Source organism: Heterodontus francisci, chromosome 17 (genome assembly GCF_036365525.1).
Source record: "Heterodontus francisci isolate sHetFra1 chromosome 17, sHetFra1.hap1, whole genome shotgun sequence".
Taxonomy (NCBI): domain Eukaryota; kingdom Metazoa; phylum Chordata; class Chondrichthyes; order Heterodontiformes; family Heterodontidae; genus Heterodontus; species Heterodontus francisci.
Genome location: NC_090387.1, coordinates 860,539 through 885,016, shown reverse-complemented (window position 1 = coordinate 885,016; position 24,478 = coordinate 860,539). Strand labels below are relative to the sequence as shown.

The 24,478-nt window shown below is 47.4% G+C and overlaps 1 protein-coding gene across 1 annotated transcript in view; it reads left to right on the top strand.

Moving 5' to 3' along the window:
- LOC137379138 (hyaluronan synthase 3-like) overlaps nucleotides 1-22,545 on the top strand; it is a 32,083-nt gene extending 9,538 nt beyond the window's left edge. The window contains exons 2-3 of the mRNA XM_068049853.1: nucleotides 9,420-9,521; nucleotides 21,102-22,545. Of these exons, the coding sequence (XP_067905954.1) occupies nucleotides 9,420-9,521; nucleotides 21,102-22,031 (1,032 nt within the window). The 3' untranslated portion in view covers nucleotides 22,032-22,545. The remainder of the gene's footprint in view (nucleotides 1-9,419; nucleotides 9,522-21,101) is intronic.
- The last annotated feature ends 1,933 nt before the right edge of the window (nucleotides 22,546-24,478 follow it).

The window sequence follows — 24,478 nt, the reverse complement described above, 5'->3', positions numbered from 1 at the left end:
AGTGGTTTGTGAAGTAGCGCCTGGAGTGGCGATAAAGGCCAATTCTAGAGTGACAGACTCTTCCACAGGTGCTGCAGAGAAATTTGTTTGTCGGGGCTGTTACACAGTTGGCTCTCCCCTTGCGCCTCTGTCTTTTTTCCTGCCAACTACTAAGTCTCTTCGACTCGCCACATTTTAGCCCCGTCTTTATGGCTGCCCGCCAGCTCTGGCGAACGCTGGCAACTGACTATATTAATATACATCAGGAAAGGCTGCATTTGCTGACAACGCAACCACTAGGTGGTGCAGTACTTATACATGAGCAAATGTAGGCTCTTCAGCTGGAAGGTCAGTGTCTGCCAAGTTCAGGCAGCTGCCAGGATTAAAGATGGCGCTGCTCAATTTATCACAGGAAATGCTTATGGCTAGATCGCTCCAACAAACTAACGTTACATTAAGTTGGATGGAAGCCCAGAAATATGTTATGTAATTATAAGATACTAACAATAATCCTCATATCCATTTAATATCCCAGTAACCCTAAAGTACAAAAGGAATTTTATGATTGAATTTCCAATGAAAGATAGTTAATTGACACCCCGATCGATGGAAAAGAAAATCGGGCAGAGTATAAAATGTGCTGCCAATTCGTTATTGAGATTCCTTTATATGATTGACCAGGGCTGATTTTACCCGAACGCAGCTACTAGCTCCCACCCCACTGGCCGCTCTGCCACCCCGGCAACTCGCTTTCTCCCCCTTCCTCCGCACCGGCCACTTCCCCCCCCCCCCCCTCCCCCTCCTCAGCCGCTTGCTCCAGACCTTGCTGCTCCCCCCCACTTCACTGGCCGATTGTTCCCCGCTCGCACCACCCCGCTCTCCGGTCAGTCGCTCCATGCTTCCCCCCCGCCGCCCCCCCCCCACCACCCTCCAGCCACTAGCTCTAGGTCACGCCGCTTCCCTCCTCTCGGCCACTCGCTGCCACATTTGATCAGTTACTGCATGCTGACCGAAGAATCAAGGCGGGCAGCAAGGGGTGACGTAGGAGCAAAGGAGGTCAAAGAGGTTGATTAAGCGGCGGGAAAAAGAGTATGAGAGTAAACTTGCAGGGAACATAAAAACTGAGTGTAAAAGCTTCTATAAATATGTGAGGAGAAAAATATTAGTGAAGACAAATGTAAGTCCCTTACAGTCAGAAACAGGAGAAATTATAATGGGCAACAAAGAAATGGCAGAACAATTAAACACATACTTTGGTTCTGTCTGCACAAATAACCTCCCAGAAATGTTGGGGAACCAAGGGTCTAATGAGAGGGAGGAACTGAAGGAAATCAGTATTGGTAAAAAAAAAAGTGCCAGGAAAATTAATGGGGTGAAAGGCTGACAAATCCCCAGGGCCTGATAATCTACATCCCAGAGTACTAAAGGAAGTGGCCCTGGAAATAGTGGGTGCATTGGTGGTCATCTTCCAAAATTCTATAGACTCTGGAACAGTTCCTCCAGATTGGAGGGTGGCAAATGTAACCCCACTATTTAAAAAAGGAGGGAGAGAAAAAATAGGGAATTACAGACCAGTTAGCCTTACATCAGTAGTGGGGATGTGATAGCAGAACAACTGGAAAGCATAAACAGGATTGGACAAAGTCAGCATGGGTTTACGAAAGGGAAATCATGCTTAACAGATTTGTTGCTTAACAGTTGACTGGAGTTTTTTGAGGATGTAACTAGTAGAATAGATAAGGGAGAACCAGTGGATGTGGTGTATTTGGATTTTCAGAAAGCTTTTGATAAGGTCCCACATAAGAGGTTAGTGTGCAAAATTAAAGCACATGGGATTGGGGGTAATATACTAGCATGGATTGAGAATTGGTTGACAGACAGGAAACCGAGTAGGAATAAATGGGTCTTTTTCCGAGCGGCAGGCAGTGACTAGTCGGGTACCGCAGGGATGAGTGCTTGGGCCCCAGCTATTCACAATATTTATTAATGACTTGGGTGAGGGAACTAAATGTAACATTTCCAAGTTTGCAGACGACACAAGGTTGGGACGGAATGTGAGCTGTGAGGAGGATGCAAAGAGGCTCTAATGTGATTTGGATAAGTTGGGTGAGTGGGCAAATGCATGGCAGATGCAGTTTAACGTGGATAAATATGAGGTTATCCACTTTGGTTGTTAAAACAGAAAGGCAGATTATTATCTGAATGGTGATAGATTGGGAAAGGGGGAGGTGCAACGAGACCTGGGTGTCCTTGTACACCAGTCGCTGAAAGCAAGCATTCAGGTGCAGCAAACATGTTAGGAAGGCGAATGGTATGTTGGCCTTCATAGAACATAGAACAGTACAGCACAGTACAGGCCCTTCGGCCCATGATGTTGTGCCGAACCTTTAACCTACTCTAAGATCAAACTAACTACCTACCCTTCATTCTACTATCATCCATGTACCTATCCAAGAGTCACTTAAATGCCTCTAATGTATCTGCTTCTACTACCACCGCTGGCAGTGCATTCCACGCACCCACCACTCTCTGTGTAAAGAACCTACCTCTGACATCTCCCCTAAACCTTCCTCCAATCACCTTAAAATTATGCCCCCTGGTGATAGCCCTTTCCACCCTGGGAAAAAGTCTCTGACTATCCACTCTATCTATGCCTCTCATCATCTTGTACCCCTCTATCAAGTCACCTCTCATCCTTCTTCGCTCCAATGAGAAAAGCCCTAGCTCCCTCAATCTTTCTTCGTAAGACATGCCCTCCAGTCCAGGCAGCATCCTGGTAAATCTCCTCTGCACCCTCTCTAAAGCTTCCACATCCTTCCTATAATGAGGCGACCAGAACTGAACACAATATTCCAAGTGTGGTCTAACCAGGGCCTTATAGAGCTGCAGCATAACCTCGCGGCTCTTAAACTCAATCCCCCTGTTAATGAAAGCCAACACACCATACGCCTTCTTAACAACCCTATCAACTTGGGTGGCAACTTTGAGCGATCTATGGACGTGGACCCCAAGATCCCTCTGTTCCTCCACACTACCAGGAATCCTGTCTTTAAGCCTGTATTCCGCATTCAAATTCGACCTTCCAAAATGAATCACTTCACACTTTTCCAGGTTGAACTCCATCTGCCACTTCTCAGCCCAGCTCTGCATCCTGTCAATGTCCCGTTGCAACCTACAACAGCCTTCCACACTATCCACAACTCCAACAACCTTCGTGTCATCGGCAAACTTGCTAACCCAGCCTTCCACTTCCTCATCCAAGTCATTTATAAAAATCACAAAGAGCAAGAGGATTTCAGTACAGGAGCAAAGATGTCTTACTGCAGTTATACAGGGTCTTGGTGAGACCACATCTGGAATATTGTATGCAGTTTTGGTCTCCTTATCTGAGGAAGGATGTTCTTGCCATGGAGGGAGTGTAAAGAAGATTTACTAGGCTAATTCCAAGGATGGCAGCATTGATGTATGAGGAGAGATTGGGTCGACTAGGCCGATATTCACTGGAGTTTAGAAGAATGAGAGGGGATCTCATCGAAACCTATAAAATTCTAACAGGACTAGACGGGCTGGATGCAGGGAGGATGTTCCCGATGGCTGGGGAGTCCAGAACCAGGGGTCACAGTCTCAGGATACGGGGTGTGCCATTTAGAACCGAGATGAGGAGAAATGTCTTCACTCAGAGGGTGGTGAACCTGTGGAATTCTCTACTGCAGAAGGCAGTGGAGGCCAAGTCATTAAATATATTCAACAAAGATAAAAGCACAGCACAGGAACAGGCCATTCGGCCCTCCAAGCCTGCGCCGATCTTGACGCCTACCTAAACTAAAACCTTCTGCACTTTCGGGGTCCATATCCCTCTATTCCCATCCTATTCATGTATTTGTCAAGATGCCTCTTAAACGTCTCCATGGTACCTGCTTCCACCACCTCCCCTGGCAGCAAGTTCCAGGCACTCACCACCCTCTGTGTAACGACCTTGCCTCGCACATCCCCTCTAAACTTTGCCCCTCTCACCTTAAACCTATGTCCCCTAGTAACTGACTCTTCCACCCTGGGTAAAAGCTTCTGACTATCCACTCTGTCCATGCCGCTTATAACTATGTAAACCTCTATCATGTCGCACCTCCACCTCCGTCGTTCCAGTGAAAACAATCCGAGTTTTTCCAACCTCTCCTCATAGCTAATGCCCTCCAGACCAGGCAACATCCTGGTAAACCTCCTTCTGTACCCTCTCCAAAGCCTCCACGTCCTTCTGGTAGTGTGGCGACCAGAATTGCACACAATATTCTAAGTGTGGCCTAACTAAAGTTCTGTACAGCTGCAGCATGACTTGCCAATTTTTATACTCTGTGCCCCGACCGATGAAGGCAAGCATGCTGTATGCCTTCTTGACTACCTTATCCACCTGCGTTGCCACTTTCAGTGACCTGTGGACCTGTACGCACAGATCTCTCTGCCTGTCAATACTCCTAAGGGTTCTGCCATTTACTGTATACGTCCCACCTGCATTAGACCTTCCAAAATGCATTACCTCACATTTGTCCGGATTAAACTCCATCTGCCATTTCTCTGCCCAAGTCTCCAACCGATCTATATCCTGCTGTATCCTCGGACAATCCTCATCACTATCCGTAACTCCACCAACCTTTGTGTCATCCGCAAACTTACTAATCAGACCAGCTACATTTTCCTCCAAATCATTTATATATACTACAAACAGCAAAGGTCCCAGCACTGACCCCTGCGGAACACCACTAGTCACATCCCTCCATTCAGAAAAGCACCCTTCCACTGTTACTCTCTGTCTTCTATGACCGAGCCAGTTCTGTATCCATCTTGCCAGCTCACCTCTGATCCCGTGTGACTTCACCTTTTGTACCAGTCTGCCATGACGGACCTTGTCAAAGGCTTTACTGAAGTCCATATAGATAACATCCACTGCCCTTCCTTCATCAATCATCTTCGTCACTTCCTCAAAAAACTCAATCAAATTAGTGAGACACGACCTCCCCTTCACAAAACCATGCTGCCTCTTGCTAATAAGTCCATTTGTTTCCAAATGGGAGTAAATCCTGTCCCACTTATGGAATTATGGTCACTGCTCCCGAAATGCTCCCCCACTGAAACTTCGACCACCTGGCTGGGCTCATTCCCCAATACCAGGTCCAAAATGGCCCCATCCCTAGTTGGACTATCTACGTATTGTTTCAAGAAGTCCTCCTGGATGCTCCTCACAAATTCTGCCCCATCCAAGCCCCTAGCACTAAGTGAGTTCCAGTCAATATAGGGGAAGTTAAAATCACCCACCACCACAACTCTGTTACCTTAACATCTTTCCAAAATCTGTTTACATATTTGCTCCTCTACCTCCCGCTGGCTGTTGGGAGGCCTGTAGTAAACCCCCAACATCGTGACTGCACCCTTCCTATTCCGGAGCTCCACCCATATTGCCTCGCTGCATGACTCCTCCGAGGTGTCCTCCCGCAGTACAGCTGTGATATTCTCCTTAACCAGTATTGCAACTCCCCCACCCCTTTTACATCCCCCTTTTACATCCCCCTGTATCCCGCCTGAAGCTTCTAAATCCTGGAACGTTTAGCTGCCAATCCTGTCCTTCCCACAACCAAGTCTCTGTAATAGCAACGGCGGCACAGTGGCGCAGTGGTTAGCACCGCAGCCTCACAGCTCTAGCGACCCGGGTTCAATTCTGGACGCTGCCTGTGTGGAGTTTGCAAGTTCTCCCTGTGTCTGCGTGGGTTTTCTCCGGATGCTCCGGTTTCCTCCAACAAGCCAAAAGACTTGCAGGTTGGTAGGTAAATTGGCCATTATAAATTGCCCCTAGTATAGGTAGGTGGTAGGGAAATATAGGGACAGGTGGGGATGTGGTAGGAATATGGGATTAGTGTAGGATTAGTATAAATGGGTGGTTGATGGTCAGCACAGACTCGGTGGGCCGAAGGGCCTGTTTCAGTGCTGTATCTCTGAACATAAACATATTTCCAAGTACTAATCCAAGCTCTAAGTTCATCTGCCTTACCTGTTATACTTCTCGCATTGAAACAAATGAGAAGGAGATAGATATATTTCTTAATGCCAAAGGGATCAAGGGATATGGGGGGAAAGCGGGAACAGGGTACTGAATTAGACCATCAGCCATGATCGTTTTTTAAAGGTGGAGCAGGCCTGAAGGGCCGAATGGCCTATTCCTGCTCCTATTTTCTATGTTTCTAAGCAAGGAACAATCAGCTAGGGAAGTGGGGTGGTGGTGGGGAGCAGCAAGGTCTGGAGCGAGTTGCCGAGGGGAGGGAGCGAGTGACAGGGATCGAGCTCCAGCCCAGTCTCCCATTCAGCCACTTCCTCCATCCAAGTGGGGGGCTGGATACTCGATGACGCTTTATCGCTCATGCGCGAAGATGGACCAGGCGCGGATACGCGATGATGTAAACATGCGCCACTTAGTCCTGGCAAGATGTAGCTACGCGTGTGCGCAACTTGGCGCACTTTGACGTCAGCGGGCCGCTGCGTTGTCAGGAATCACTTTGATCAGGAAAAGCAAGGGTCCCACTACTGATCCCTGGGAACTTCACTATAAACCTTCCGCCAGCCTGAAAAACATCTATTAATCACTACTCTCTGTTTCCTGTCACTCAGCCAATTCCGTATCCATGTTGCTACCGTCCCTTTTATTCCATAAGCTACAAGTTTGCTCACAGGTCTCTGTGTGACACTGTATCAAACATCTTTTGAAAGTTCATGTACACCACATTAACAGCATTGCCTTCATCAACCCTCTCTGTTACCTCCTCAAAAAACTCCAGCAAGTTAGTTAAACATGATTTTCCTTTAAGAAATCCATGCTGGCTTTCCTTAATTAACTCACTTTTGTCCATGTGACTATTGATTTTGTCCCGAATTATTTTTTCTAGAAGTTTTCCCACCACCCAAGTTAAACTGACTGGTCTGTAGTTGCTGGGCTTATCTTTACACCCTTTTTTGAACAAGGGTGTAACATTAGCAATTCTTCAGTCTTCTGGCACCATCCCTGAGTCTAAGGAAGATTGAAAAATTATGACCAGTGCCTCTGCAATTCCCCCCTCACTTCCCTCAGTATTCTTGGATGCATCTCATCTGGTCCTGGTGCTTTATCCACTTTAAGTACAGACAGCCTATCTAATACTTTCTCTTTATCAATTTTAAACCCCTCTAGTGTCTGACTTATCTCCTCTTTCAACATTGCCTGGATTGCATCATCTTCCTTGGTAAAGACAGATGCAAAGTATTCATTTAATACCTCAGCTATGCCCTCTGCCTCCATGTGTAAATCCACTTTCTGGTCCCTAATCGGCCCCACTCCTCCTTTTACCACCTTTTTACTATTTATATCCCTATAGAAAACTTTGGTATTTCCTTTAATGCTAGCTGCCAGTCTCTTTACATGCTCTCTCTTTGCTTCTCTTATTTGCTTTTTTATTTCCCCTCTGGACCTTCTATGTTTAACCTGGTTCTCAATAGTATTTTCTACCTGATATCTGTCATAAGCACACTTCTTCTTCTTTATCTTAATCTCTACCTCTTTTGTCATCTAGGGAGCTCTGGATTTGATTGCTCTACTTTTCTCCTTCAAGGGAACATACCTTGACTGTGCCCGAAGTATCTTCTCTTTGAAGGTCGTCCATTGTTCATCTACCAGTTTTCCTGCCAGCTTTTGACTCCAATTCATTCGCCCCAGCTCCATTCTTACCCCATTGAAGTTGACTTACCCCCAGTTAATTATTCTTACCCTGGATTGCTCTTTGTCCTTTTCCATAGTCAGCCTAAAGCTTATGATTCAATCATCACTATCCCCTAAATGCTCTCCTACTGATACTTGGTCCACCTCATTCCTAAGACCCAGGTCTAGCAGTGGCTCCTTTCTCATTGGACTAGAAACATACTGTTGTCGAAAATTTTCCTGAACACACTCTAGGAACTCTTGACCCTCACTGTCCTTTATACTACTACTCTCCCAGTCCATGTTTGGATAATTAAAATCCCCCATTATAACTACCCCTATAATTTTTGCACCTCTCTGTAATTTCCTTGCAAATTTGTTCCTCCACGTCTTTCCCACTAGCTGGTGGCCTATAGACAACACCGAGCAATGTAATCGCACCTTTGTTGTTCCTTAGCTCTAGCCAAATTGATTCTGTCCTTGACCCCTCTCGAACATCCTTTTTCTCCAGCACTGCAATGCTCTCCTTAATTAATACTGCCACTCCTCCCCCTTGTTTCTCTTTCGTATCTTTCCTGAACACCTTGTATCCAGGAATATTTAACACCCAGTCCTGACCTTCTTTGAGCCAGGTCTCTGTTATAGCCACAACATCATATTTCCACATGGCAATCTGTGCCTGTACCTCACCATCTTATTAACCACACTCCGTACATTCACATACATGCACATTAACCCTGATTCAGACTTTATTACTTTCTCCCTTACTCTGACCCCACCTAATAATGTACTATTCCCTACTCTTGTGCTATCTATCACCCCCAGTATTCTGTGCATCTTGGTATTCCTCTCTGATACTTGCTCCTGGCTCTCACAACCCAGACAAGTTACCAGTTTTGCTTCCCTCCAATCTGAGCTCCCTCTCAGGTTCCCATCCCCCTGACAATTTAGTTTAAACCCTCCCCAACAACACTAGCAAATCTCCCTGCGAGGATATTCATCCCAGTCCTGCTAAGATGCAACCCGTCCATCTTGTACAGGTCCCACCTGCCCAGAACCGTTCCCAATGTCTCAGGACGAATATTTAAAAAGTCTTGTGAGTGCTGTGATTGTGTTCACAACCCAAAGATGGTCCCAACATCCGGAAAAGAACTAAGGTGGGAAAATTCAGCCCACTGTCCCAAGTTCTAGATTCTCCAGCCAAGGGAAACAGCGATCCAGCATCTATCCTGTCAAAGCCCTCTCAAAATTTTATGTTTCAATGAGATCACCTGTGATTCTTCTAAACTCCAGGTAATATAGGCCCGTTCTACTCAATCTGTCCTCATAGGGCAGCAATCTCTCCCCAGGAATCAATCTAGTGAACCTTAGTTGCACCCCCTCAAAGGCAAGTATATCCTTCCTTAGGTAAGGAAACTAAAACTGTACACAATACTCCAGGTGTGTTCTCACCAAAGCCTAATGTAATTGCAGGAATATTTTCATACTCTTATACTTCAACTCCCTTGCAATAAAGGGTGATAGAGAGCAGGAGCCCTGGCTGATTCTCTAGCCACACGGTAGAGGGGTCCAAATGTAGTAGACCTACTACCACCCCTACAGTGATTGTAACTGTACTGGTCAGATCGTGTACTATCCAGACAATAGTCACCATTGCCCATACAGGTGACGTGTGATTCCTGCCATCAAGTATTAAATGAATGATATTCCCTCTGGTGTTTCTCCTTAGGTGTGTGATTCAGACACAGTATTGGATCCAGCCTGTACTGCAGAGATGGTGAGAGTCCTGGACGGAGACCCCAGTGTAGGGGCAGTAGGCGGGGATGTGCAGGTTGGTGCAGATTCCTGTTTATGTCTGAGCTGTGATAGATTGAATAGATTCCCTCCCTCTGTCAGTGAGAAATGTTCTAGAATGGGCCAGAGACAAACTTCCTGAAACTGGGCTGAGGGTTGGAGCTTCTGTGGAACAGTCCAGTTGGGATGGGCTGGTAGGGGACTGATTGACCTCTCGGGTGGGAGGGCTGGTTGACTCTGTGCTCCCCCGGGAAATACTTACATTAAGTGACAGTAAGAGGGTGTCAGGCTGTTCGACTGCAAGAGGCGGATGGTGCAGCGGCTGGTGGTCGTTGGGGAGGGGTGTGGGGTGGGAGAGCGGATAATATCCCAGCCGCTGAGTCACAGGATGTTAATTAGGGCCAGTCAGTATGTGTGGTCAGGCCCAGCCTCAGGTCTGGAGGGACAGTTCCCCTGGGGACCTTGCAACCTCTTGCTCCAGACAGATTTCAGCAACTTGACTTTTGCTGTATCCTCACTTTCAACCTTGTTCCAACACCACACCTGAGCTTCAGGTTTTCCTTCTTTCCATTCCCCGGGTTCCCTCTTCCTGCCCTATTTACTGGACCTTTGTCTCTATATCTCTGTCCATGCCTTGTTCCTTGATTCTTCTCTGGGTCTGTTTTTATACTGTGACTCAGTTAGTAACCCTCTTGCCAGGTTCTGGGTTCAAGCCCACTCTGGGATTTGAGCACAAAAGTCAAGGCTGACATCAGTGCAGTATTGAGGGCATGCAGCATTGTCAGAGGTGCTGTTTATCGGGTGAGAGATTAAACTGAGACTCCCATCTGCTTGCTTGGGTGGATGTCCTTACCTGGTCTGGCCTACAGTTTCCAGACCCACAGCAATGTGGTTCACTTTTAAATACCCTCTAAAGTGGCCGAGCAAGACACTCAGTTGTATCAAACCGCTACAAAGTCTAAGAAAAGGAATGAAACCGGACGGACCACCCGGCATCGACCTAGGCACCGGAAACGACAACGGCAAACCCAGCCCTGTCGACCCTGCAAAGTCCTCTTTACTAACATCTGGGGGCTTGTGCCAAAGTTGGGAGAGCTGTCCCACAGACTAGTCAAGCAACAGCCTGACATAGACATACTCATGGAATCATACCTTACAGACAATGTCCCAGACACTGCCATCACCATCCCCGGGTATGTCCTGTCCCACCGGCAGGACAGACCCAGCAGAGGTAGCGGGACAGGGGTATACAGTAGGGAGGGAGTCGCCCTGGGAGTCCCCAACATCGACTCTGGACCCCATGAAGTCTCATGGCATCAGGTCAAACATGGGCAAGGAAACCTCCTGCTGATTACCAACTACTGCCCTCCCTCAGCTGATGAATCAGTACTCCTCCATGTTGAACACCATTTGGAGGAAGCACTGAGGGTGGCAAGGGCACAGAATGTACTCTGGGTGGGGGACTTCAATGTCCATCACCAAGAGTGGCTCGGTAGCACCACTACTGACCGAGCTGGCCCAGTCCTAAAGGACATAACTGCTAGACTGGGTATGCGGCAGGTGGTGAGGGAACCAACACGAGGGAAAAATATACTTGACCTCGTCCTCACCAATCTGCCTGCTGCAGATGCATCTGTCCATGACAGTATTAGTAGGAGTGACCACCGCACAGTCCTTGTGGAAACGAAGTTCCATCTTCACATTGAGGATACTGTCCATCGTGTTGTGTGGCACTATCACCGGGCTAAATGGGATAAATTTCGAACAGATCTAGCAATGCAAATCTGGGCATCCATGAGGTGCTGTGGGCCATCAGCAGCATCAGAATTGTACTCAACCACAATCTGTAACCTCATGGCCCGGCATATCCCCCACTCTACCATTACCATCAAACCAGAGGATCAACCCTGGTTCAATGAAGAGTGCAGGAGGGCATGCCAGGAGCAGCACCAGGCATACCTCAAAATGAGGTGTCAACCTGGTGAAGCTACAACACAGGACTATCTGCGTGCCAAACTGCATAAGCAGCATGCGATAGACAGAGCTAAGCGATCCCATAACCAACGGATCAGATCTAAGCTCTGCAGTCCTGCCACATCCGGTCATGAATGGTGGTGGACAATTAAACAGCTAACTGAAGGAGGCGGTTCCACAAATATCCCCATCCTCAATAATGGGGGAACCCAGCACATGAGTGCAAAAAAAGGGCTATAGTCATAGGGGATTCGATTGTAAGGGGAGTAGATAGGCGGTTCTGTGGTCGAAAACGAGACCCCCGAATGGTATGTTGCCTCCCAGGTGCACGGGTCAGGGATATCTCAGATCGGCTGCAGAACATTCTGAAGGGGGAGGGTGAACAGCCAGTTGTCGTTGTGCACATAGGCACCAATGATATAGGTAAAAAACGGGATGAGGTCCTACAAGCAGAATTTAGGGAGTTAGGAGCCAAGTTAAAAAGTAGGACCTCAGAGGTAGTAATCTCCGGATTGCTACCAGTGCCACATGATAGTCAGAGTAGAAATGAAAGAATAATCAGGATGAATGCGTGGCTTGAGAGATGGTGCAGGAGGGAGGGGTTCAGATTTTTGGGACATTGGGACCGGTTCTGGGGGAGGTGGGACTATTACAAATTGGACGGTCTACACTTGGGCCGGACTGGAACCAATGTCCTTGGAGGTGCTTTTGCTAACGCTGTTGGGAAGGGTTTAAACTAATGTGGCAGGGGGATGGGAACCAAATGAGGAGGTCAGTGGACAGTAAGGAGGTAGTAACTAAAGCCTGTAAGGAACTAGATAATGAAGTCAGCGTGACGAAGGGAAAGAGTAGACAGGGAGCAGATGATGAACGCAAAGGGACTGGTGGTCTGAGGTGCATTTGTTTTAATGCAAGAAGTGTAGTAGGTAAGGCAGATGAACTTAGGGCTTGGATTAGTACCTGGGAGTATGATGTTATTGCTATTACTGAGACTTGGTTGAGGGAAGGGCATGATTGACAACTAAATATCCCAGGATACCGATGCTTCAGGCGGGATAGAGAGGGAGGTAAAAGGGGTGGAGGAGTTGCATTACTGGTCAAAGAGGATATCACAGCTGTGCTGAAGGAAGGCACTATGGAGGACTCGAGCAGTGAGGCAATATGGACAGAACTCAGAAATAGGAAGGGTGCGGTAACAATGTCGGGGCTGTACTACAGGTCTCCCAACAGCGAGCGTGAGATAGAGGTACAAATATGTAAACAGGTTATGGAAAGATGTAGGAGCAACAGGGTGGTGGTGATAGGAGATTTTAATTTTCCCAACATTGACTGGGATTCACTTAGTGTTAGAGGTCCAGATGGAGCAGAATTTGTAAGGAGCATCCAGGAGGGTTTTCTAGAGCAGTATGTAAATAGTCCAACTCGGGAAGGGGCCATACTGGACCTGGTGTTGGGGAATGAGCCCGGCCAGGTTGTTGAAGTTTCAGTAGGGGACTACTTTGGGAATAGTGATCACAGTTCCGTAAGTTTTAGAATACTCATGGACAAAGACGAGAGTGGTCCTAAAGGAAGAGTGCTAAATTGGGGGAAGGCCAACTATACCAAAATTCGGCAGGAGCTGGGAAATGTAGATTGGGAGCAGCTGTTTGAAGGTAAATCCACATTTGATATGTGGGAGGCTTTTAAAGAGAGGTTGATTAGCGTGCAGGAGAGACATGTTCCTGTGAAAATGAGGGATAGAAATGGCAAGATTAGGGAACCATGGATGACAGGTGAAATTGTGAGACTAGCTAAGAGGAAAAAGGAAGCATACATAAGGTCTAGGCGGCTGAAGAAAGACGAAGCTTTGAAAGAATATCGGGAATGTAGGACCAATCTGAAACGAGGAATTAAGAGGGCTAAAAGGGGTCATGAAATATCTTTAGCAAACAGGGTTAAGGAAAATCCCAAAGCCTTTTATTCATATATAAGGAGCAAGAGGGTAACGAGAGAAAGGATTGGCCCACTCAAGGACAAAGGAGGAAAGTTATGCGTGGAGTCAGAGAAGATGGGTGAGATTCTAAACGAGTACTTTGCATCGGTATTCACCGAGGAGAGGGACATGACGGATGTTGAGATTAGGGACAGATGTTTGATTACTCTCGTTCAAGTCGGCATAAGGAGGGAGGAAGTGTTGGGTATTCTAAAAGGCATTAAGGTGGACAAGTCCCCAGGTCCAGATGGGATCTATCCCAGGTTACTGAGGGAAGCGAGAGAGGAATTAACTGGGGCCTTAACAGATATCTTTGCAGCATCCTTAAACACGGGTGAGGTCCCGGAGGACTGGAGAATTGCTAATGTTGTCCCCTTGTTTAAGAAGGGTAGCAGGGATAATCCAGGTAATTATAGACCGGTGAGTCTGACGTCAGTGGTAGGGAAGCTGCTGGAGAAGATACTGAGGGATAGGATCTATTCCCATTTGGAAGAAAATGGGCTTATCAGTGATAGGCAACATGGTTTTGTGCAGGGAAGGTCATGTCTTACCAACTTAATAGAATTCTTTGAGGAAGTGACAAAGTTGATTGATGAGGGAAGGGCTGTAGATGTCATATACATGGACTTCAGTAAGGCATTTGATAAGGTTCCCCATGGTAGGCTGATGGAGAAAGTGAAGTCGCATGGGGTCCAGGGTGTACTAGCTAGATGGATAAAGAACTGGCTGGGCAACAGGAGACAGAGAGTAGCAGTGGAAGGGAGTTTCTCAAAATGGAGACGTGTGACCAGTGGTGTTCCACAGGGATCCGTGCTGGGACCACTGTTGTTTGTGATATACATAAATGACTTGGAGGAAAGTATAGGTGGTCTGATTAGCAAGTTTGCAGACGACACTAAGATTGGTGGAGTAGCAGATAGTGAAGGGGACTGTCAGAGAATACAACAGAATATAAATAGATTGGAGAGTTGGGCAGAGAAATGGCAGATGGAGTTCAATCAGGGCAAATGCGAGGTGATGCATTTTGGAAGATCCAATTCAAGAGTGAACTATACAGTAAATGGAAAAGTCCTGGGGAAAATTGATGTACAGAGAGATTTGGGTGTTCAGGTCCATTGTTCCCTGAAGGTGGCAACGCAGGTCAATAGAGTGGTCAAGAAGGCATATGGCATGCTTTCCTTCATCGGACGGGGTATTGAGTACAAGGGTTGGCAGGTCATGTTACAGTTGTATAAGACTTTGGTTCGGCCACATTTGGAATACTGCGTGCAGTTCTGGTCGCCACATTACCAAAAGGATGCAGATGCTTTGGAGAGGGTGCAGAGGAGGTTCACCAGGATGTTGCCTGGTATGGAGGGCGCTAGCTATGAAGAGAGGTTGAGTAGATTAGGATTATTTTCATTAGAAAGACGGAGGTTGAGGGGGGACCTGATTGAGGTGTACAAAATCATGAGAGGTATAGACAGGGTGGATAGCAAGAAGCTTTTTCCCAGAGTGGGGGATTCAATTACTAGGGGTCACGAGTTCAAAGTGAGAGGGGAAAGGTTTAGGGGGGATATGCGTGGAAAGTTCTTTACGCAGAGGGTGGTGGGTGCCTGGAACGCTTTGCCAGCGGAGGTGGTAGACGCGGGCACGACAGCGTCTTTTAAGATGTATCTAGACAGGTACATAAATGGGCAGGGAGCAAAGAGATACAGACCCTTAGAAAATAGGCGACATGTTTAGATAGAGGATCTGGATCGGCGCAGGCTTGAAGGGCCTGTTCCTGTGCTGTAATTTTCTTTGTTCTTTTGTTCTTTTGTTCTTTGTTCAATCTTCAGCCAGAAGTGCCGAGTTGATGATCCATCTCGGCCTCCTCCTGAAGTCCCCAGCATCACAGATGCCAGACTTCAGACAATTCGATTCACTCCGCGTGATATCAAGAAACGACTGAAGGCACTAGATACTGCAAAGGCGATGGGCCCTGACAATATTCCGGCAATAGTACTGATGACCTGTGCTCCAGAACTTGCCACGCCCCTAGCCAAGCTGTTCCAGTACAGCTACAACACTGGCATCTACCCTGCAATGTGGAAATTTGCCCAGGTATGTCCTGTACACAAAACGCAGGACAAGTCCAACCCGGCCAATTACCACCCCATCAGTCTACACTCGATCATCAGTAAAGTGATGGAAGGTGTCATCAACAGTGCCCTCAAGCAGCACTTGCTTAGCAATAACTTGCTCAGTGATGCTCAGTTTGGGTTCCACTGGGGCCACTCAGCTCCTGACCTCATTACAGCCTTGGTTCAAACATGGGCGGCGCTGTGGTTAGCACCACAGCCTCACAGCTTCAGCGACCCGGGTTCAATTCTGGGTACTGCCTGTGTGGAGTTTGCAAGTTCTCCCTGTGTCTGCGTGGGTTTCCTCCGGGTGCTCCGGTTTCCTCCCACATGCCAAAGACTTGCTGGTTGATAGGTAAATTGGCCATTATAAATTGCCCCTAGTATAGGTAGGTGGTAGGGAAATATAGGGACAGGTGGGGATGTGGTAGGAATATGGAATTAGTGTAGGATTAGTATAAATGGGTGGTTGATGGTCGGCACAGACTCGGTGGGCCAAAGGGCCTGTTTCAGTGCTGTATCTCTAAATAAAATAAATAAATAAATAAATGGACAAAAGAGCTGAACTCCAGAGGTGAGGTGAGAGTGACTGCATTTGACCGAGTGTGGCATCAAGGAGCCCGTGCAAAAATGGAGTCAATGGGAATCGGGGAAAACTCTCCGCTGGTTGGAGTCATACCTAGTGCAAAGGCAGAAGGTTGTGCATGTTGGAGGTCAATCATCTGAGCTCCAGGACATCATTACAGGAGTTCCTCAGGGTAGTGTCCTGGGCCCAACCATCATCTTCTGCTTCGTCATTGACCTTTTAATAATAAGGTCAGAAGTGGGGATGTTCGCTGATGATTGCACAATGTTCAGCACCATTCGTGATTCCTCAGATACTGAAGCAGTCCGTGTAGAAATACAGCAAGACCTGGACAATATCCAGGCTTGGGCTGATAAGTGGCAACTCACATTCGGGCGACACAAGTGCCAGGCAATGACCATCTCCACCAAGAGAGAATCTAACCATCTCCCCTTGACATTCAATGGCATTACCATCACTGAATCCCCCACTATCAACATCCTAGGGGTTACCATTGACCAGAAACTGAACTGGAGTAGCCATATAAATACCGTAGCTACAAGAGCAGGTCAGAGGCTAGGAATCCTGCGGTGAGTAACTCACCTCCTGACTCCCCAAAGCCTGTCCACCATCTACAAGGCACAAGTTAGGAGTGTGATGGAATACTCTCCACTTGCCTGGATGGGTGCAGCTCCAACAACACTCAAGACGCTCGACACCATCCAGGACAAAGCAGCCCGCTTGATTGGCACGCCATCCACAAACATTCACTCCCTCCACCACCGACGCACAGTAGCAGCAGTGTGTACCATCTACAAGATGCACTGCAGCAATGCACCAAGGCTCCTTCGACAGCACCTTCCAAACCCCTGACCTCTACCAACTAGAAGGTCAAGGGCAGCAAATACATGGGAACACCACCACCTGCAAGTTCCCCTCCAAGTCACACACCATCCTGACTTGGAACTGTATCGCCGTTCCTTCACTGTCGCTGGGTCAAAATCCTGGAACTCCCTTCCTAACAGCACTGTGGGTGTACCTACCTCACATGGACTGCAGCGGTTCAAGAAGGCAGCTCACTACCACCTTCTCAAGGGCAATTAGGGATGGACAATAAATGCTGGCCTGGCCAGTGACGCCCACATCGCATGAAAGAATAAAAAGAAAATGTGGAAGATCCAATGGCACTATTTCAAAGAAAAGCAGGGGAGATATCTCCAGTGTCCTGGACAATATTTATTCCTCAATTAACATCACAAAAATAAATTATCTGGTCATTATTACATTGCGGTTTGTGGGAGCTTGCTGTGTGCAAATTGGAGGCCAGTTTTCCTACATTACAGCAGTGACTGCACTTCACAATAAAGTACTTCATTGGCTGGAAAGCTTTTTGAAATGTCTAGTGGACATGAAAGGTACAATGTAAATGCAAGTCATTCTTTTTCTTTCTTGTATTAGTAAGCCTGAACCCCTTTTATTTTCAAGTTTTGGAGACAGGTCTGTGTGAGAACTGATAACCCGGCTCCTCTCTCCGGAGCCCAGTGGCTTCAGCATTTTCTGTGTTTTTTTGTTTATATTACTCCCTGTCTCCCCAATTTCTTCCCCAGTCCTCTTGCCACCTACTCCTTCGCCAAACTCACTTTCTTAGATGCCAGCTGTTCTCTAGCTCAGTGCGATTGCTTTCATCTGCTTCTACTCTCACTGATCCAATCATAGCCAGTGCATCCCCTGCAATGATTTCTCTTCCTACTCCCAAAGCATTATCTCTGGAGTCTCTCAAGAGTTATCCTTGGTCCCTTTCCACAGATATGACCACAACTTCCACATATACGCTAACAATTCCCAGCTCAACGTCTCTACCACCTCTCTGTATCCTCCACTGTTTCTGTGCTGTTCGACTAATGGCCTGAGATCCAGTCTCGGATGAGCCACAATCTCTTCGGGAAGAGCAAAGCCACGCTCTGGAATTCCCTCCTTAAACCTCTCCACTCTACTTTTCCCTTTTAAGATATTTCTTAAATCTTTTGGTTTTTTGGCAGACTGGTACAAAAGGTGAAGTCACACGGGATCAGAGGTGAGCTGGCAAGATGGATACGGAACTGGCTCGGTCACAGAAGACAGAGAGTAACAGTGGAAGGGTGTTTTTCTGAATGGAGGGCTGTGACTAGTGGTGTTCCGCAGGGATCAGTGCTGGGACCTTTGCTGTTTGTAGTATATATAAATGATTTGGAGGAAAATGTAGCTGGTCTGATTAGTAAGTTTGCGGACGACACAAAGGTTGGTGGAGTTGCGGATAATGATCAGGATTGTCAGAGGATACAGCAGGATATAGATCGGTTGGAGACTTGGGCGGAGAGATGGCAGATGGAGTTTAATCCGGACAAATGTGAGGTAATGCATTTTGGAAGGTCTAATGCAGGTGGGAAGTATACAGTAAATGGCAGAACCCTTAGGAGTATTGACAGGCAGAGAGATCTGGGCGTACAGGTCCACAGATCACTGAAAGTGGCAATGCAGGTGGATAAGGTAGTCAAGAAGGCATACGGCATGCTTGCCTTCATCGGTCGGGGCATTGAGTGTAAAAATAGGCAAGTCATGCTGCAGCTGTACAGAACCTTAGTTAGGCCACTTAGAATATTGCGTGCAATTCTGGTCGCCACACTACCAGAAGGACGTGGAAGCTTTGGAGAGGGTACAGAAGAGGTTTACCAGGATGTTGCCTGGTCTGGAGGGCATTAGCTATGAGGAGAGGTTGGATAAACTTGGATTGTTTTCACTGGAACAACGGAGGTGGAGGGGCGACATGATAGAGGTTTACAAAGTTATGAGCGGCATGGACAGAGTGGATAGTCAGAAGCTTTTTCCCAGGGTGGAAGAGTCAGTTACTAGGGGACATAGGTTTAAGGTGAGAGGGGCAAAGTTTAGAGGGGATGTGCGAGGCATGTTTTTTTTACACAGAGGGTGGTGAGTGTCTGGAACTTGCTGCCGGGGGAGGTGGTGGAAGCAGATACAATAGCGATGTTTAAGAGGCATCTTGACAAATATATGAATAGGATGGGAATAGAGGGATACGGTCCCCAGAAGTGCAGAAGGTGTTAGTTTAGGCAGGCATCAGGATCGGCGCAGGCTTGGAGGGCTGAATGGCCTGTTCCTGTGCTGTACTGTTCTTTGTTCTTTGAATGGCGGAGCAGGCTCGAGGGGCCGAATGGCCTGTTCCGGTGCTGTACTGTTCTTTGTTCTTTTGAACAACCTTTCAGTCACGCTTTTATTATCTCCTTTGTCTTGGTGTTTATTTTTTAAATGACACTTCTGATTATTGGTTAAATGGGCTGTATAAAAGAAAACTGTTGCTGTCTCACTGCATATCTGCTACTCATCTCCAGCCTTTTCTGTCCTTGTTTCAGGTCTGTAGGAGCTGCGGAAGTTGTTTTTACCACATTAACCAGTACTCCCACTGTTTGCCATAATCTTCCAATCTTCCCTGGATACGGGGGAGGTGCCAGAGGATTGGAGAGTGGCAAATGTGACACCCTTATTCAAGAAAGGGTGTAAAGATATTCCCAGCAACCACAAGCCAGTTAGTTTAACATCAGTGGTGGGTAAAGTTCTAGAAACAATAATCAGGAAAAACATCAACAGACACTTGGAGAGTTTAAAGTTAATTAAGGAGAGCCAGCATGGATTTGTAAAAGGGAGTTCATGCTTGACGAATATAATTCAATCTTTTGATGAAGTAGCAGAGAGGGTTGATGAAGGGAATGCGATAGATGTTGTCGATATGGATTTTAAGAAAGTGTTTGATAAGTTACCACATAAAACGCTGGTTAACAAAATTGAGGCACATGGTATAGAAGGGTCAGTGTCCAACTGGATTAAAAAAATTGGCTTAAGGGCAGAAAACAGCGAGTCGTGGTAAATGGTTGTTTTTCAGACTGGAGAACAGTAGATAGGGGTGTTTCTGAAGGGTCAAACGCTGGGACCACTGTTTTTTTTGCTATATATAAATGACTTGGATCTTGGAATGCAGAGTTCAGCAAACCTGGAGGTGTGGCGAACAGTGAGGATGATATGAACCACCTCCAACAGATGGGTTTTTCCAACAATCGACAATGGTTTCATGGTCAGCATTAGACTAGTTTTTTAAATTTCAGATTTATTAATTGAATTCAAATTTCACCATCTGCCGTGGTGGGATTTGAGCCCATGTCCCCAGAGCATTATCCTGGGCCTCTGGATTACTAGTCCAGTAACATTAACACTACACCGGTGTACGAGATTATGACAGGTTTAGAAAGTTAGACAAGGAAAAGTTGTTCCCATTAACTGATGGTACAAGGACTGGGGGACACAGATTGAAGGTTTTGGGCAAGAGATGTAGGGGAATGTGCGGAAGAATTTTTTTCGCAGCCGGTATTAATGACCTGGAACTTGCTGCCCACAGCGGTGATGATAACGGAGACAGTCGATGATTTGAAATGGCAATTCGATGGGCACTTGAAGGAAATAAACTTGCAGAATTACAGGGATCGAGCGGGGGAGTAGAACTGACTGGATTGCTCTGCGGGGAGCTGGCATGGACCTGATGGGCCGAATGGCCTCCTTCTGTACCATAAATGACTCTATGACTCATTAACTAGTTTCTCCCCTTGCTGTCCTATTAACCAATCTCTCCCCTGTTCACTCCATTAACCAGTGTCCCTGCGCTGTTCCCATTAACCAGTCGCCCCTTGTTCTCTCCACTAAACTCTTCCTCCCAAAGTCCCCATTAACAAGTCTCTTCCCTGTTGGCCCCTATAGCCAGTCTCTCTGCCTGCTGTGCCCCTTAACCAGTCTCTTCCCTCCTGTCCCCAGTAACAAGCTTTCCCCCCATGTTGTCCCCATTAACCTGTCTACTCTCCCCATTTTCCCACTGTCCGGTCTTCCTGTAATGCTATGTGTTGGGGTTTGGGCCCTGTGAGCCTCAGCCAATGCAGTATAACTCTGCTCTCCTTTGTCTATCTGCAGATCCTGAACCTGTACGATTCATGGATTTCCTTCCTGAGCAGTGTGCGTTACTGGATGGCCTTTAACGTGGAGCGGGCCTGTCAGTCCTACTTTGGCTGCGTGCAGTGCATCAGTGGACCACTCGGCATGTACCGCAACCCGCTGTTGCGCCTTTTCCTGTGTGACTGGTACAGCCAGCAGTTTCTGGGCTCCAAGTGTAGCTTCGGAGACGACCGACACCTCACCAACCGAGTGCTGGGCTTAGGCTTCAAGACCAAGTACACAGCCCGCTCCCGCTGCCTGACTGAGACCCCAAGCCGATACCTCCGCTGGCTCAACCAACAGACCCGCTGGAGCAAGTCCTACTTCCGCGAGTGGCTGTATGGTGCACTCTGCTTCCATAAGCACCACCCTTGGATGACCTACGAGGCTGTGGTCAGTGGCTTCTTCCCCTTCTTCCTGACTGGCACTGTGCTGCAGCTCTTCTACAGGGGCCGACTGTGGAACATCCTACTCTTCCTGCTGGCTGTGCAAGGGGTGGGGGTGCTGAAGGCTGGCTTTGCCTGCCTGCTCCGGGGATCAGCACAAATGCTCTTCTTATCCCTCTACTCGCTGCTGTACATGTCCAGCCTCCTGCCGACTAAATTCTTCGCCCTGCTAACCATCAATCGGCCTGGCTGGGGCACATCGGGACGCCGCAGACTTGTGGTTAACCTTGTGGGCCTGTTGCCCGTCTCTGTCTGGTTTGCAGTGTTGTCCGGGGGGCTGGGATACACCATCTACCGGGAGAGCCGTCAGCCACTGCCAGACACTGAGTGGCCTTTCCTCATTATTGGCGCTACTGTATACGCCTGTTACTGGATGCTGCTACTTGGCCTCTACCTGGGCATTGTGGCCAAGCCATGCAGTCGCAAGCGAGAGCACTGCGACTTGGCCTTTCTGGAGGCATAAGGCCCAGGCCCTGCTCCCACTCAGCCACGCCCACACTGGGATTACCCACCCCTGGCAGTATCTGCAGGATCTGTCACGCGCCAATGCTGTCGACACCATCAGGCCTCCTGCTGCCTGGGAAGAGTCCTGGAGCGGTTTCTTTCTAATTTAATAATTTTTTTAAATAAACAAAAAATGTAAATGTTTTTAAAAAGGCATTGACTGCTATTTCCACAGCATTGTTGGAGGGAGTTAGCATTAACACCCTGAGATGGGATATGTGTGAGTTAGCATCTTAGGGTGGGGATGTGTCTAGAGGGTTAGTATTAAACAAGTGCTGCTATTCAGAGCTAAATACTGAGATATCTCCTAATCCTTTATGTTAGAGCCTATTTATGCTGAACTTCAGAATCATCGGCCACATGTGGATGCAAGAAACACACTCATTACCGAGTAAATGAGCCACTGACAAGCAACCTCTTGTTTACAATATTGCTTAGTTTTTCTAAAATGTAACTTATTTTATTTTTGTATGAATGTATTTGTCAGATTCTGTATTTAATAAAGCATTTGAGCCTCTGTTACTGCACGTGGACGGATTTTAACTGAAAACGTTGTATAACATATGCCGTGAAAAGCCATGGCCTTATTTGTAAGGTGATGATTCTTAGATGCGTGTTGGGAAATGATTGTATTCCTGCCCAGGCTTGTGTCTGAAACTTCTATTTATTTTTTACAATCACTTTGGGGTTTTAAATTCTGCTGATGTTTTATATGAACTTCTATCAAAATAAAAATTTAATACTGGAACCTTACTGTTGGCAAGTCCAGTCCATGTGTTAGAATCATCAAGTTTGAACTGATACAGAAACAAAAATGCTGGAAACACTCAGGTCAGGCAGCATCTGTGGGGCAAGATAAAACATTAATGTCCAGAATTTCTGGAGACTTTCATCACTGGAAAGCTGCATCTACATTGTAGCACTGTTTCACAGCACACAAGCACCAGGAAGTTATAGGGTTTTGGTGACTGCAGCTTTGACAGTAGCGAAGGTGCGAGAGCGAGCTAACAGCTGGGAAGTCAATTTCAGTGGAAGTTTAAAAGTTAATTCCCTTTTGTTTTCGGAGGACCAGGGGACTGCTGGGTAAGTAAAAACTATATACTTGGGCGGTGGCTGTACCCGAGACACTACACGTGTAGTGTCTCCCACCCACCCTCCTCCTCTAACCAAAAAAAAAGAACTCTGTTGTGTTGATAAGGTAAGCTTTTTATTTAAGAAGTTCTGTCCGTTGGATTGCTAACCTAACAAGTTTTGACTTTTTTTTTGGTTTTTCAGTAGATTTGTTGGGAATTAAGAATAGTGGGAATGGAGGTTAAGGCAGTTGTATGTTCCTCCTGCAGAATGTGGGAGGTAAGGGTCGCCAAGAGTGTCCCTGCTGACTGCATCTGCGGGAAGTGCACCCAACTCCAGCTCCTCGAGAACCGCGTTAGGTAACTGGAGCTGGAGCTGGATGAACTTCGGATCATTCGGGAGGCGGAGGAGGTTATTGAGAGGAGTTATGGGGAGGTAGTCACACCTCAGGTAAAAGAAGTAGGTAGATGGGTTACCGTCAGGGGAAGGAGAGGGAACCAGCAGGCAGTGCAGGGATCCCCTGTGGCCGTTTCCCTCAACAACAGATATACCGTTTTGGATACTGTTGGGGGGGACGACTTACCAGGGGTAAGCAATGGGGTGCAGGTCTCTGGCACAGAGTCTGTCCCTGTTGCTCAGAAGGGAAAGGGGAAGAGGAGCAGAGCATTAGTCATTGGGGACTCCATAGTTAGGGGAACAGATAGGAGGTTCTGTGGGAACGAGAGAGACTCACGGTTGGTGTGTTGCCTCCCAGGTGCCAGGGTACGTGATGTCTCTGATCGTGTTTTTGGGATCCTTAAGGGGGAGGGGGAGCACCCCCAAGTCGTGGTCCACATAGGCACCAACGACATAGGTAGGAAGAGAGATGGGGATCTAAGGCAGAAATTCAGGGAGCTAGGGTGAAAGCTTAGAGCGAGAACAACCAGAGTTGTTATCTCTGGGTTGTTGCCCGTGCCACGTGCTAGCGAAGCGAGGAATAGGGAGAGAGAGGAGTTGAACACGTGGCTGCAGGGATGGTGTAGGAGGGAGGGTTTTGGTTTCCTGGATAGTTGGGGCTCTTTCTGGGGTAGGTGGGACCTCTACAAACAGGATGGTCTTCACCTGAACCAGAGGGGTACCAATATCCTGGGGGGGAGATTTGTTAGTGCTCTTCGGGGGGGTTTAAACTAAATCAGCAGGGGAATGGGAACCTAAATTGTAGTTCCAGTGTACAGGCTGTTGAGAGTAGTGAGGTAGGGGATAAGGTTACAGGGACGCAAGAGGGCACTGGCAAGCAAGAACTTGGTTTAAAGTGTGTCTACTTCAACGCCAGGAGCATCCGGAATAAGGTGGGTG